General features: G+C 73.6%; 1 protein-coding gene across 2 annotated transcripts; it reads right to left on the bottom strand.

Annotated features, from left to right (window-relative positions):
• Positions 1 to 286: 286 nt before the first annotated feature.
• Positions 287 to 11,277, bottom strand: MAPK8IP2 (mitogen-activated protein kinase 8 interacting protein 2). Of its 2 annotated transcripts, XM_074903625.1 has the most exons (13): positions 11,164 to 11,277; positions 7,256 to 7,361; positions 6,647 to 6,883; positions 5,166 to 5,262; positions 4,884 to 5,033; positions 2,595 to 4,757; positions 2,154 to 2,229; positions 1,854 to 2,026; positions 1,655 to 1,764; positions 1,456 to 1,575; positions 1,287 to 1,357; positions 955 to 1,053; positions 287 to 756 (listed from the first exon to the last, which is right to left on the bottom strand). In XM_074903625.1, the coding sequence occupies exons 1-13, from the start codon at positions 11,226 to 11,228 to the stop codon at positions 684 to 686; spliced, it is 3,540 nt and encodes a 1,179-aa protein (XP_074759726.1). In that variant the 5' UTR covers positions 11,229 to 11,277; the 3' UTR covers positions 287 to 683. The 2 variants fall into 2 exon arrangements, with proteins under 2 accessions (XP_074759726.1, XP_074759725.1); XM_074903624.1 differs by having other exon boundaries at positions 2,595 to 5,033.
• Positions 11,278 to 13,537: the final 2,260 nt, after the last annotated feature.

The following is a 13,537-nucleotide window of genomic DNA, read 5'->3' as shown; positions in this document are numbered from 1 at the left end:
GGCAAGGTGGCTGCAAGTGGGGGGCAAGGCCCTTCCTGGGGGCCTGCAGCTGTGGGGGGACCCCCCCAGGGGGGGTGGGGGGTGCTGCCGCTGTGCAGGGGGACAGCATGGACTTGGGGGCTTCATGGCTGGAGACGCTCACCCCAGCACCCCCACATGCCCGTGCCTCCATCAGCCCCCCCCACAGCCTCCCCCCAGCCCCATGCACATCCTTGAGCCCCCCCTCGCTGCCCTACTGCCCCCACACACACTTCACACCCCCCCCCCCCAATCCCCCAACCCCCTTCACACACACACACACACCCCCTCTGGCGTCTCCATCCCCTGCGGCAGCGGCCAGCCAGGGGCACAGCTGGTCCCCGCTTTGGTGGCCCCCGGGCTCATGCGGGGGGGGGCAGCTTCTCCCCCCGCCCCGAGGCTCGGCAGCGTCACCCCCGTGGCCAGGGTCCCCAGGGCACAGGGCCGGGGGGGTGCTGGGCGCACCCCGGATACGCACCCATGGTCCGCGGCTGCGGCCGGGCCCCCGGCCCCCCAAGAAGCGGCGAGGACGTGCGGGGAGGCCGTGGGGCTGGAGCATGTGCGGGGGGGGGCCAAGCCGGCTGGTTGGGGGGGGTCAGACAGAGTCTCTGGCCATCTGTGGGTCTGAGGAGGGTGCGGAAGCAGGAGACACGGTGGCTGCCCCCCTACTCCAGGTAAATGTCCTCTGTGGGGCAGGCGTACTCCAGGTGCTCCTGGTAATATTCCTGAAACGCTCGTCTGCGAGGGGGGGCACAACGGGGGGATGAGGGGGGCACAACGGGGTGGGGGGGCTCAGGTCTGGGGCCTGTACCCCAGCACCGCAACCCCCCAGCACCCCCAGTGCCACCCACCCTGTGCCCTGACCCCCCCAGCACCCCCTGATCCCAGCACACCCCGGCCCCCCCAGATCCCAAGCCCCGGCCCCCCCCATCTTACCCGACGCACTCGGCGACGTGCCGCATGGATTCCTGGGAGACGAAGACGTGGCAGGCGAAGCGGCTCAGCACCGGGTGCTTGGTGATGAACCCGAAGTAGCTGCAAGGGGGGGGAAGGTTGAGGGGGGGGACACCCCCTTCCTGCCCCGTGGGGTGGTCCGGGGGCCGCGGGGGGCTCTGTGGAGGGGACATCCCCCCTGGGGCTGGGGCAGCCACGCTGGGACGGGGACCAAGCAGGGGGACCTGGCGTGGCACCGCAGGGGTGTGAGTGCTGGGGAAGGAGGGGGGCGTCCCTCAGGGCCTGGGGGGGTGTGGGAGGAGGGGGGGTCTCACCAGCTGTTCCGGGGGTGGCACCCGCAGAAGGAGATGTTCTTCATCTGGAAGAAGTGGCTGCAGCGCTCGAACTGGAAGAGAAAAGCCAGGGGAGGTGGTGGGCAACCCAGCTAGGGGCTGGGGGGGGCACCAAACCCCCCCCCCCGCCCCCAGTCCCCTCCTCTCTCACCTCCTCGTCCCGGCTGTACTCGGCGACGGTCAGGATGAGCTTGATGCCCTGCAGCGTGATCTCCAGGTCGCAGCTGGCCGGCGGGCGCAGATGCACCGTCAGCTTCCTGGTGGTGGCAATCTGGGGGGGACACACCGGGTGAGGGGTGTGAGGGGCAGCCCGTGCCCCGCCGCTCTGCGCCCCCCTCCCGCGGGCTCACCTTCTGCATGGCGGCGCAGAGGATGCCGTTGCCTTGGTGGTACGGCACCTCCACCGAGCCCAGGAACTGCACGTTGAACCGCTCCACCCAGCACGGGTTCCGCTTCAGGCCTGCGCGGGGAGAGGGGACGAGGAGACGGCGCCCCGAGCCCCCCCCCACGCCACCCCCCCGCGGCCCCGGGGACCCCGCGGGCTCCTACCGATGGCGTCCCTGGCTTGGCCGACGACCTCGTGGGCGTAGAAGGCGGGAAAGATGCCCCTCTCCCCCGTCCGCATGTTGTAGCCCCGGTACCAGTAGTCATCCTCCTCCAGCTCCACCAGGATGGGGTCGTCCACGTCCAGCTCCAGCTCGTCCTCGTGCCGGGGGATGAACCTGGGGGGGAGGAGGAGGAGGCGGCGGGCAGGGAGGGGGCAGAGCCGCGGGAGAGGGGGTCCAGCGAGACACCCCCCCGCCCTGCAGTGCCCATGGCCAGCGCGGCACGGCCGGGCTCGCTGCTCACCTGAAGACGGCCCGGTGGGTTTGCTCCCGCTCCTCCCCGTTCACCATGCAGGAGAACAGCCCGAAGGACTCTGTGCCTGCAGAGGAGGAGGAGGAGGAGGCGGCTGCTCCCACCCCACAGCACAGGGGGCACCCCCCACCTCTGCCCACCCCAGGGGGGCTGCAGGACCCCCGGGGCGATGGGAGCAGTCGGCTGTCACCCGTGGGCTCAGGCCTCTCCTCGGGGGCTCCCACCTCAGCCCCTGGCCCTGCACTCCCCACCCAGCAGCGCGGGGCCGAGGATCCCGTGTGAAGGCGTGCTGGGGGTTTGGGTCCGGCCCCGTGCCCCCCGCAGCCGCCCTGCCCCAGCTCCCGCGGCGATGCCCCGGCCAGGATGGCTGCGGCAGGACTGGGGGGGGACAGGCTGCCGACAGCGGGCAGAGCGTGCGGCGCGGTCACTTACTGGAGGAGCGGGAGGTGCTGTTCACGAAGACGTTGAGGAACTTCTTGGAGAACTGCAGGTCGGCCTCGGGGGACGAGTCCTCGGAGGAGCTGTGGGCGTCGGGGGCCACCAGCCCGTCCCCAAAAGCCGCCTCATCCTCCAGGTCGCAGCGGTCGCAGGCGCGGAGCAGGTCGCTGTCGTCGCTCAGCACCGAGGTGCAGCGCCGCAGGCTCACCAGCTCCAGCTGCGTGTGCTCGTCCACCACCAGCGTGTACTTCACCGAGTCGTAGGCCAGGGACTCGTCCAGCGGCCGCGGCTCCAGTGCCCCGGGGGCGGGCGGCAGCTCCCCCCCGAAGCTTCCCCGCAGCGGGTCCTCGGGGAAGGGGGAACCCTTCAGGTAAGGCGCCTCGTCCTCGTCCGTGGAGTAGGCCATGGTGAAGCCGCGGTTGGTCTTGGCGGTGGAGACGTCCAGGGCGGGCGAGCCGGCGTCGGGGCCCTGCCCCTGGGGCGCTAACCGGACGTCGTCGATCATGTCGTCGGCCTCCAGGACGCCCGAGTCCAGGTCCCTGTCGATGGCCCAGTCCTGTGGGCCGGCGGCCGGCGGCACCGCGGCGGCACGAGGCTCCCTGGCGACGGCGGCCTCGGTGCCAGGGGAGGTGCGCGGGGATGCGCGGGGCGGCCCAGGGCGGCAGCCGAAGGTGGCCAGGACCTCGGAGGCACCCAGCCTGTCAAGGGTGACGGGGCGCCCCGGGAAGACGGGCGCGATGGTGTCGTTGGTGGGGTTGCTCAGGAAGAGGAAAGGGCCCGGGTCGTCGGCGGGCAGCTCCGGTACCGGCTCCGTGCCGGCCCCCAGGGCCCGCTCGTCCTCGGCGCGCTGGAGGGAGCTGCGCAGCGTCTCCATGTCCACCAGCTCGATGGCGCGCTGGCAGCGGGGCAGGGCGGCCGGCTCCCCCGTGCCCCCCGGGGAGTCCCGCGAGCCGGGGTCCCCGTCCAGCGCCTCGCTCAGGATCTCGGGCTCCAGGTCGGAGGCCGGGGAGATGGTGTCGCAGAGCGAGTGGGTCTGCTGGAAGCACTCATCCGGGCACTTGATGGGGTAGGAGCCCTCCGAGATCATCTTGTTGACGAGGTTGCTGAGCAGCCACGGTGAGTCCGAGTCCTCGCTCAGGTCGGGCTCCGACTCGGAGTCAGAGTCGTACTCGCTGTTGTCCTCCTCGTCCGCCTCGGGCATCAGCTTGGGCCCCACGGGCAGGTAGAAGGAGCGCCGGATGCTCTCCAGGCTGTGGTCCGGGTCGATCTTCAGGTCCAGAGGGCTGGAGGTGGAGACGTCCGTCTGGCCCTCGGGCGCAGAGGAGTCGGCCGGGTTGAGGCTGTCGTAGTAGCCCTCCATCTTCAGCTCCGCCAGGCTCTCCCGCCTCACCATGCCGCGCTCCGGCAGCTCCCTCTCCAGGGTCTCCTCCTCCTCCTCCTTGCCCTTGTCCAGCAGCAGGGAGTCCTTGATGCCCAGCAGGCCAGGGGCCTCCAGCTCTGTCTCCAGCTCAGCCTCCGAGGTGGGCGAACTGGCCTCCTCGATGGAGTTGGTGAGGTGGGAGGAGCGGCCGCTGCTGCTGTCGCTGCTCAGGTCCAGCTCCGTCTCCGAGATGGAGGAGATCATGTTGCTGACCAGGCGCCCGCCGGCGAAGGCCGCCTCGATCTCCCCCTCCACGTCCGAGTCGGAGCCGGGCGAGCTGAGGTCTTCGCCGTGCCGGCCGCCGGGCAGGAAGGGCTTGGCGGTCCGGCTGGTGAGGTCGGCCTCGATGCCGGGGTCCGAGGAGGGCGAGGTGGTCTCTGAGGAGCCCGAGGGGTGCCCGCGCACGCTGGCCGCCCGCCCTGGCTGGGGGCCCTCCCCGTCGGAGCTGAGCGGCTCCGCGGGGCACACGTAGGCACCCGCCAGCCGTCCGCCCTGCCCCTCGTGCCCCTCGGCCCCGGCCGCCGGCTCCTCCTGCGGCCGCGGGGAGCCAGGCTGCTTGCGGGGGGCCTCGGGGGACCCCGGGCTCCCGGCCCCCAGGCCACCCCCTTCACCGGGCGCCGGCCTCTCCCGGCCGCCGGCCACTTCGTGCTTTGGCGGGGTGCGGCGGCCGTCGGCGGCCACGGGGGGCTGGGGCGGGGAGCCGGCATCGGCGGGGGGGCCGGGGGGAGCCGCAGGCCCTGTTGGAGAGAGAGACGGTTTAGGGGGCGGCTGGCGGAGGCGCGATGGGGAGTGCGGTGCTCGGAGCGCAGAGGAGATGATATTCATGTTATAATCTTCCCCGGCTCTCGGGGACGATGGGTTACCATGTGCCAGCGACTCGTGGCTGTTGCCTTGCGAGTCAAAGGGGGAGGGCTGCAGCGAGGCGGGGGCCCGCCCGGCCCCCCCGGGGCTCGGCCCCTTCGGGCTCTCCAGGCAGGGTCCATCTTGGATGCAGGCGTGGGGAGACGAGTGTCCTGCGAGGGAAGGCAGAGCCCCGCGTCAGCCCCCCGCACCACGGCCAGAGTCCCGCCAGGCTCTACCCAAAGCAGGACGGCTGAGGGACCCCCAGCGCCGGCCCCCGCCCCACCAGGACCCCCCGTGCTCACCAGTGTGTGAGGAAGAGGAGGAGGAGTGGAGAAGGGCGTCCTGCCAGGTGGTGCGGTGAGCGGGCGGTGGGAAGCTGCCGTTGTTGTTCAGGGAGTCCTGGGGGAAGAGCAGAGCCGGGGCGGGGGGTGGGTGGGCGAGCGCCAGGGACGGGGCCCAAGCCACAATCTGTGGACCCGGGGTGCCCGGTGGGGGCTGTGCGGGGGCACCGACGGCGGCCGGGCCAGCCCGAGGGTCCCCTGGGCACAGCTCGGTGCCACCCACCAGCTTGGCAGCGCCCAGGCCACGTGCCCAGGGGCTGATCCGGATTAGTGCCGCCGCGTCCCCCCCTGCCCGGCCAGCACCGGCCCGAGGGGCTGCCCGACCCGTCCCGCACCACCCCGGCCCAGCCACGGCGGGGGACGCGCCAGGGCGGAGCCCCCGGCACGAGGCCCCGCTGCGCCTCGAGAGCAGAGCCCGGCCCCAGCGAGGGGGGGCCCCGCTGCCTCCCCCCGCCGAAGCCACCGGCACCACGGCACGGGCAGGAGGCGGCCGGCCCGGGGCTGCCCCGTCCGGCAGCGGCGGATTAGTCCCGGCGGGCAGCGATAATCCTGCCGAGCCGAGATCAGCCAGCGGGGCCGGCGCCGTGTGCCGCGGGGCACGCAGGAGCGAGCGGCGGGGATGGGGACACGGCGCCCGAGGACCAGGGTCTCGCCTCCTCCCGGGGCCGGTGCAAACGCCCCGGGCTGGGATTCCCGGGATTTGCACCCTGGGCACAGGGATGGGGCCGGATCCGGCCACGGCCAGGGCCTGACTCGCTCCCCAGGGGACGATGGACCAGGGCGGTCGGTGGGATCCGGCTTTGCCGGGGCGCAGCGGGTCACAGGCGCTGGGGGAGAGCCCCGGGGCTTCGTCACGGCCCCCCCGACAGCTCCCCCAGCCCCAGCGGCTCCCGGGAGGGGCGCCGAGCATCCCGAAAGCCCCCCGGCACCATGGCAACGCAGCCGGATGCAGGCAGCACCGGCAGCACCGCACGCGCCTTCCCACACACTGCGGCGGCGCAGCAGCGCGGGGCCGGCACCGCACACGCGTGTGCACGGGGACACTCCTGTGGCCCCCCCCGCCCCACACACCCCCCTGGGGAGCCCCTGAGCCCAGCTCCGGGGATGGAGGAGGAGGGTGCACACCAATGCCCGCGCGTGACGCACGGGGAGGGCTCGCGACACCCACGGTGCCCACGGCCACCTCGCACCCCCCCGCCACACACAGACACCCCGGAGCACCCGCGTGTGGGGACGGGGCCCCCGGGACCCCCACCCCGGGATGGGTTCTGGAGGGAGGGAGTGTGCAGGGGCCCTGCTGGGCACCGCTCAGACCCATCCCCAGCATCCCCCACCCCTTCGCGTGCCACAGACCCCCCGCTCCTCCTCATCCTCCGCCCTGGGTGTGGGACAGAGACCCCGGGGATGGGGGGGACACCCCTCCCGGCCACCCCCACCCTCACCTGTGTGCCCGGGGCCATCAGGTTGAGGGTGGTGGGTCGGTGCTTCTGCGTCTCCTCCAGAGCGGGCGAGGGGATAGGTGAGGCTGAAGGGGACGGTGGAGCTTCCAGCTCGTTGCCCTCCTCCTCCTCTTCCTCCTCCTCCTCCTCGTTGTCGTCGATCATCTCAAACTCCTGGAAGTCGTCCTGGAAGGTGCAGACGGGGTGCGGCTGCTCGCCGCGATCCAGCACCAGGCAGTCCTGGGGATGCGGCGCCAGGTTAGCGGCCACGGCCACGGCGCTCGGCCCAGCCACGGCCCCACTCGCCAGGACAGCTTGGCTGCCTCCGCCCGGCCCCAGTGAAATGGGGGTCTCCGAGAGCCACCCGTGCCCCCTGCGGCCACCCCACGGGGCTCAGACGGAGGTGGTGGGAGGCCCCGGGGGGGCCAGGCCATGCCAGGGGTCCCTGGGCTCGTAGCCCTGCTCGCGCCGTGACGCGCATCCCTCGGTGCTGGGGCACAGCGGCCCCTGCCCCCTCCGCCGCAGGAGAGGCTTCGCTGGGCCGATGCCCCCGCCAACGCCCCACACAGCCCCCGCGTCCCCGGGGGGGCTCGGCCCGCTCGGCGGCTGCACCTTCTCATAGTGGTCCGAGTCGTAGTTCAGCCCGATGCCGCAGTCGTCCGTGATCTCCGACAGGTCCTCGTCGTCGAACTCCTCCAGGCTGATGTCCTGGGGGGGCCTGGGGACAGCGCCCGCGGGCGTCAAACCTCGGGGAAACGCCCCCCCGCAGCACCGCCAGGGCCCGGAGAGCCGAGCGGCACCGCAGGCACGTGCCGGTGTCGTGCCGGCGTCGCCCCCGGGCCCGGGGCGACGGGGAGGGCGATGGCCGCAGCGCCGCGCGCTCCCTCCCGCTGGATCCTCCGCCGGGGCGGCCGCAGCCCAGCGCGGCTCAGGGCCACGCGGCTGCCGGTTGCCCCCGGCCGGGCGGAGGTGCCGAGGCCGCCTAACCCCCAGCCCGGCAAAATGCCTTGAGCCAAAGCCAAGGCGGGTGCCGGAGCCGAGGCCTCGGCGGGCAGGGCCGGGGCTGCCCCTGCCCCGGGTGAGGGCAGGAGGAGGAACCAGCCCTTCCCCTCAGGAACGGGGGTGTCATGGAAACCAGCGGTTTCTGCAGGGAGAGAGGGAAAAAAAGGAAAAAGACGACAACTCTTGGCAGCATTCGGTGTCGGAAAACGGAAACCAAACGTTCCTGGCGGGTCTGTAAGGTGGGAGGTGCGGCAGCGCCCAGGCGCCCGTGGGGACCCTCTGCCCATCCCCACGGGGTCTGGGGACACTCAGGGCCCCCCCACAGCCTGGCAGCACCCAGGTGGGGGGCAGGGGGGCTCCACCCGGCAGGGATGGGGCTGGGGTCTTGCCGGGGCTGAGCTGGCAGCAGGAGCAGACCCCCACGCAGTGGGGGGGGTCACAGCTACCTCCTGCGCCACCTCCCCCCTTTTCCCCCTGATTTTGCCCCAAACTGCCCTTCTCTAGCCCCGCGCCCCAGCACGGAGGCCCCGTGCCGGGCGCTTACTCCCATTTCCCAGAGAGAAACGTTTCCCCTAATCCCATAATTCCCAGAAGTAGGCCAGGGAGACTGCATCAAATATTCGCAGATTTGTGGCAAAAGCGTCAGGGCCGGCAGCGGGACCGCGGCCTCGGGGCTGGGCCGGACCCTGGACCCCGGCCAGGGGTGGGGGAACCCTGGGGGGCAGCGGGGAGCAGAGCCCGTGTCCCCAACCCCGGGGGACATCAGGGGCTGCTCCTGCACCCAGGGGACATCGGGGGCTGCTCTCCCGCAGGCAGCGGGGTGGGCGCAGAACCCTGCGGCCGCTGGGACCCCCCCGCGCCCCCCAGCACGGCACGGCACGGGCCCTGCCCCACGGCGGGCTCCTGTGCGCTGCCCGGGGACACCGTCCCCCCTCAGCGGGGCGCGCTGCCGTGACAAACCACAGCTGAAATTTCTAGGTCACGGCTTTCCGAGACGGGTGGGCACGGCGGGATGGGGCCACCGTGGTGGGTTGGGGCCACCAGCGAGAGCCTGGCCAGCCCCGCAGCCACCCCGAGGGGACCCAGGGGGACCCCAGCCGTGGCCGAGGCAGCACCATCACCGCGGGCACAGGGACGCAGCGCCGGGCGCCTCGGGCACGCCGGTGGCGGGCAGCAGGCGGGAAGGACGGCGTCTGTCCTGGCAACGGCTGCGCCGGGCACCGGAGCCAGAGCTGAGGCGGCGGTTCAGGGAGGGGGTCAGAAAGGGGGGACGCCCCCCCGCAGGGCGCGCAGGGACCCGGCGCCCCACCTGAGCCGGCCTCGCCGCCTCCGCTCTGGCGTGGCCTGAGCTAGAGGAGGGGAGCGGGGGGCAGGGACCGGACCCCAAAAAGGGCCCAACACCCCCCACGCCGGGGCGCCGGGACCGGCCGGGGAAGGTTGAACCTCCCCGTGCTTTTCGGAGCAGCTCCCCGGACGCTTCGCCCTGGCAGCGGCTGCCGGCGATGGCGGCACCCCCAGGGACGGCAAATGCGTCCCCGCTGCCCGCCAGGGCGCAGGGAGGTCAGGGCTGAGCCTCAGGGGGCATGGCCCCGGCCGGCGGCCCCCACCCCAAACCTGCGACTGGCACCGGGGGCTCCCGCGGCCCAACCGGGGCCGGTGCCCCGGAGCGGACGGCAAACGCCATCGCGCAGCATCCCGCCGCCTGCACACCGCGGCCTCGCACCGTCCCTCCCCGCCGCGGCGCCGCCACCGGCTTCTCCTTCCCCTCCCGCCGGGGGATCCCACCCCACCGGCCCCCACCGGCCCCCGGGCTGGGCGCGACCTCCCCGGGGGTCCCCTGGCAAAGGGCACAATCCGGATTCGGCCCTCGCGGGGGCCGGCTGGGCCGAGCCCTGGGCCGCGCTGGCGGTAGCCGAGGCCTCACCATCCCTCGCTGGGACTTGGGCCAGACCCGGCTGCCCCCGGGGACCAGACCCGGTTCTCTGGGCTGGGGCAGGGGGACGGAACGGGGGGGACACGGGGGCAGCCTCCTGCCCCCCAGTGAACCGGCACCCGCTGGGGGTCACGGTCACGGCTCCAGCTCTTTGGCACCCGCCAAGGGGCTTTGCGGTGCCCACGGCGCTCGGGGCCGCCGCTGGGGACAGAGTGCTCCTGTGGGAGACGGAGGGTCCGTGGCGGGGTGGGGGGGCCAAGCTGCCACCGTCCCCCCTCGCAAGACATGGAGGAGCGGTGAGCTCGGTGCCAGGGGGATTGAACTCCCTGGAGGGGGGAGCAGCGGGGCTGGGGGGGCCCGGGGTGCTGCGGCGAAGGGCAGGGGCCTGGTGGGGGCCAGCCCTGACCCCCCACAGCGCAGGGGGACCCAGTCGAGACCCCCAGAGGATTGCTCAGAGGCCCAGATCCCGGGGGGGCCGCGGGGGGGGAGGCAGGAAGGACCGAGCAGCCACAGCAGAGGCCGTGTCCCCCCCTGCCGCGCAGGGGACACCCCAAGAACGGGGGTGCCCCGGGACAGCCCCGAGACCTGCCCAGCGCAGGCCAGAACCAGCCGTGGGCACGTCCCGTGTTCCCCCCCCAGACCCCCGCACCCCCAGGGCCCCCCCAGACGCCCCCATCTCCACCCTCCCCCCCTGCCCCGCGCCCCAAGGTCAGGCGAGGTGCGAGGAAGGGGGGGGCGACACCCAGCCGTGTCCCCCTCCCCGATCCACGAGGGACCCCCCCACGCGCTGTGGCCCTGCATCTCCGGCTCCCGTGGGACCGGCGCTGAGGTGACCCCCCAGGGGTGACACCGGGGGGGGCACACACACACTCACACGCGGTTTCGGGCACCCACCAGCTCTCACCCGCGTTTGACCTCGGGAGCGCCGAGCCGGACCCCCCCGAGCCCCCAACCCACCCGCTCTGGGGGTTCGTCCCCCCGGGCCCAGCGACCCCTTGTCCCCGCCGGGCCCCGGGGCAGGGGGGGGGGGCAGGAGGGCCCGATCCTGGTGCCAGCACCCGCCATCCCGGGGCCGCTGCGGCGCCTCCGGAGAGACAAAGAGGCGGCGGCGGCGGCTCCCCCCGCCGCGGCGGGATGCGGCGGCACCGGGCACGGCGGGGGGGCCCTGAGGCCGGGACGAGGCGGAGGGGGGGGTCTGACCTGGCGGGGTGGCAGCGGGAACACCCCCCCCGAGCCTTGGGGCGGGGTGGGGGGGTGGCGAGGGAGGGAGAGGGGGGATGCTGCGTCGTTAATCCCGGGGCAGGCCCCGGCCCGGCATCCCAAGGTGAACGGGCGGGGGGAGCGGGCGGGAGGGGCCGCGGGGCTGCGGGGGGGGGGGGGCGAGTCCGGTCCCGGCCGCCCCATCGCGGCCCCCCCGCGCCCCCCAGTCCCCCCCCAAGGGCGGTGCAGCCCCCACACCGCAGTGCCCCCCTCCCCCCCCAACCTCCCCCCCCCCTCCATCATCTCCTAGAGCCGCGGGCATCCCGCATCGCCCCCCCCGCTCGGCGCCCCCCCGCACGCCCCCCCCGCCGCGGGCCGGGCTCACCTGCAGCCGGGCGGGGAGAGCGAGTGGAAGGTGGAGAGCGAGAACATCTCGGCGCGATCCGCCATCTTCTCCCGGCCGGGGCTGCGGCGCCGGACTGCGGAGCTGCGGGGGGGGCTGCGGGGGGAGCGCGGCCGGGCGGGGCGCGGGGGGGCGGGGATGGGGCCCAGCGCCGCCCGGGGGGGGCCTTATCGCGAGGGAGGAGCCGGGAGGGGCGGGGGGGGAGGGAGGGGAGAGGGGGATGGTCTAAGCGCGGGGGGGGGCTGTGTAGATGGGAGGAGCTGGGGGGGGGGGGAGCGGGAAGGGGCTGGTGGCCGAATGGGGAGGGGGCGGGGGGTCCCCAGGGAGGGGGGAGCATGGGGGGGGTGTAGAGGGAAGGAGCTGGCGGGTCCCTAGGGGGGGCGGGGGAAGGGGGGCTGCAGAGCCCCGCGGGGGCTGGATAAGGGGGACAGGGACTGGGCGGCCCATGGGGGTACTGGGGGGGGGTGGCGCAGGGCTGCGAGGGGGGCTCGGCCGGGACCCTATGGGGGGGTGTAGGGGGATGTATAGGAGAGATTCGGGGGAGGGGGCACAGGGGGCTATAGGGGAAGGGCAGGGCGTCTATAGGTGGGGCAGGGGCTCTATAGGTGGGGCAGGGGTTCTATAGGTGGGGCAGGGGCTCTATAGGTGGGGCAGGGCGTCTATAGGTGGGGCAGGGGCTCTATAGGTGGGGCAGGGCGTCTATAGGTGGGGCAGGGGCTCTATAGGTGGGGCAGGGGTTCTATAGGGGGTGCACGGGTGTATAGGAAGAGCGGGGGGTCTATAGAAGGAACCCAGGGTCTATGGGAAGGGGCAGGGGGTCTGTAGGGAGCTGTAGAGGGTCTATAACGACCTGTGGGGGGTCCATAAGGGGCTGTAGGGGGTGCATGGGAGGGGCAGGGGGTCTGTAGGGAGCTGGGGGGTCCATGGGGGTGCAGGGGGTCCGTAGGGCGCTGGGGGGTCCATAGGGGGGCAGGGGGTCCGTAGGGAGCTGGGGGGTCCATAGGGGTGCAGGGGGTCCGTAGGGCGCTGGGGGGTCCATAGGGGGGCAGGGGGTCCGTAGGGAGCTGGGGGGTCCATAGGGGGTGCAGGGGGTCCGTAGGGAGCTGGGGGGTCCATAGGGGGGCAGGGGGTCCGTAGGGAGCTGGGGGGTCCATGGGGGTGCAGGGGGTCCGTAGGGCGCTGGGGGGTCCATAGGGGTGCAGGGGGTCCGTAGGGAGCTGGGGGGTCCATAGGGGGGCAGGGGGTCCGTAGGGAGCTGGGGGGTCCATGGGGGTGCAGGGGGTCCGTAGGGAGCTGGGGGGTCCATAGGGGGGCAGGGGGTCCGTAGGGAGCTGGGGGGTCCATGGGGGTGCAGGGGGTCCGTAGGGCGCTGGGGGGTCCATAGGGGGGCAGGGGGTCCGTAGGGAGCTGGGGGGTCCATGGGGGTGCAGGGGGTCCGTAGGGCGCTGGGGGGTCCATAGGGGGGCAGGAGCCGTACAGGGGGCGGAGGCCGCGCGGGGCGGGGCGGGGCGGGAGCTGTCCGGTGCCCGGTGCTGACGGGCCGGGGCTGTCCGCCAGCCGGTGCTGAACGGGGTCGGGGGGAGCCAGGGGGGCTCCTGCTCCGGGGGCAGAGAGAAAGGGGCGGGAGACAGGGGAGGTCAGTGAAGCACTGGGGGGGTAGGGGGGGGGGTCAGGGAGGGTTGGGGGCCCGTGGTTTGGGGAGGGGCGTGCAGTGGGGGCCGGGAGGGGCGGGGGGAGCCATGGACCGGGGTGCGAGGTGCGGGGATGCTCAGGGAGATTTGGGGGGGGGTCTGTGCGCGGAGGGGACGGGGTGAAATGGGGGGGCGGGTGGGAGTGGGGGGACTCTAGGAGCTGCAAGGGGCCCTGAAGGACTTGGGGAGGGGGCACAGAGAGAGGGGGACAGGGAGGCAGGGGAGATTTGTGCACGGGTGGGGCACGGGAGGCCGTAGGGGAGAGCAGGTCCCATGAGCCCGCGTTTGGGGGGTCACACAGGGGGTGATAGGATGGGGGGGGAAGCAGCTGCTGGGGGAACTGGAGGGGGGGGTCAGGGAGGCAGAGAGGGGCCACGAGGACCCGGGGGCAGTGGGGGAATCCCTGCCCTGGGGAACAAATTGCATTGGAGGGGTCCCAAAGGCAGGGGGGGAAATTGGGGGGGCTGGTGACCTCAGCACTTCTCCACGGCCCCTTGTGCCCCCCCCCAGCCAACTACTGAGCCCAGGGGGGGTCCTGCAGCTCCTCCCAGCCCCCTCTGCCCCGTCCCCCCTCCCGGCTGAAGGGGGAGCCCCAAGTGAGACCGGCTGGGGGACACCCCAAGACCCTGCCCCTCGGGGGGGGCGGACCCCACTTGCCAGCACCC

Source organism: Athene noctua, chromosome 3 (genome assembly GCF_965140245.1).
Source record: "Athene noctua chromosome 3, bAthNoc1.hap1.1, whole genome shotgun sequence".
Taxonomy (NCBI): Eukaryota; Metazoa; Chordata; class Aves; order Strigiformes; family Strigidae; genus Athene; species Athene noctua.
This window is presented reverse-complemented; position numbering and strand designations above follow the sequence as displayed.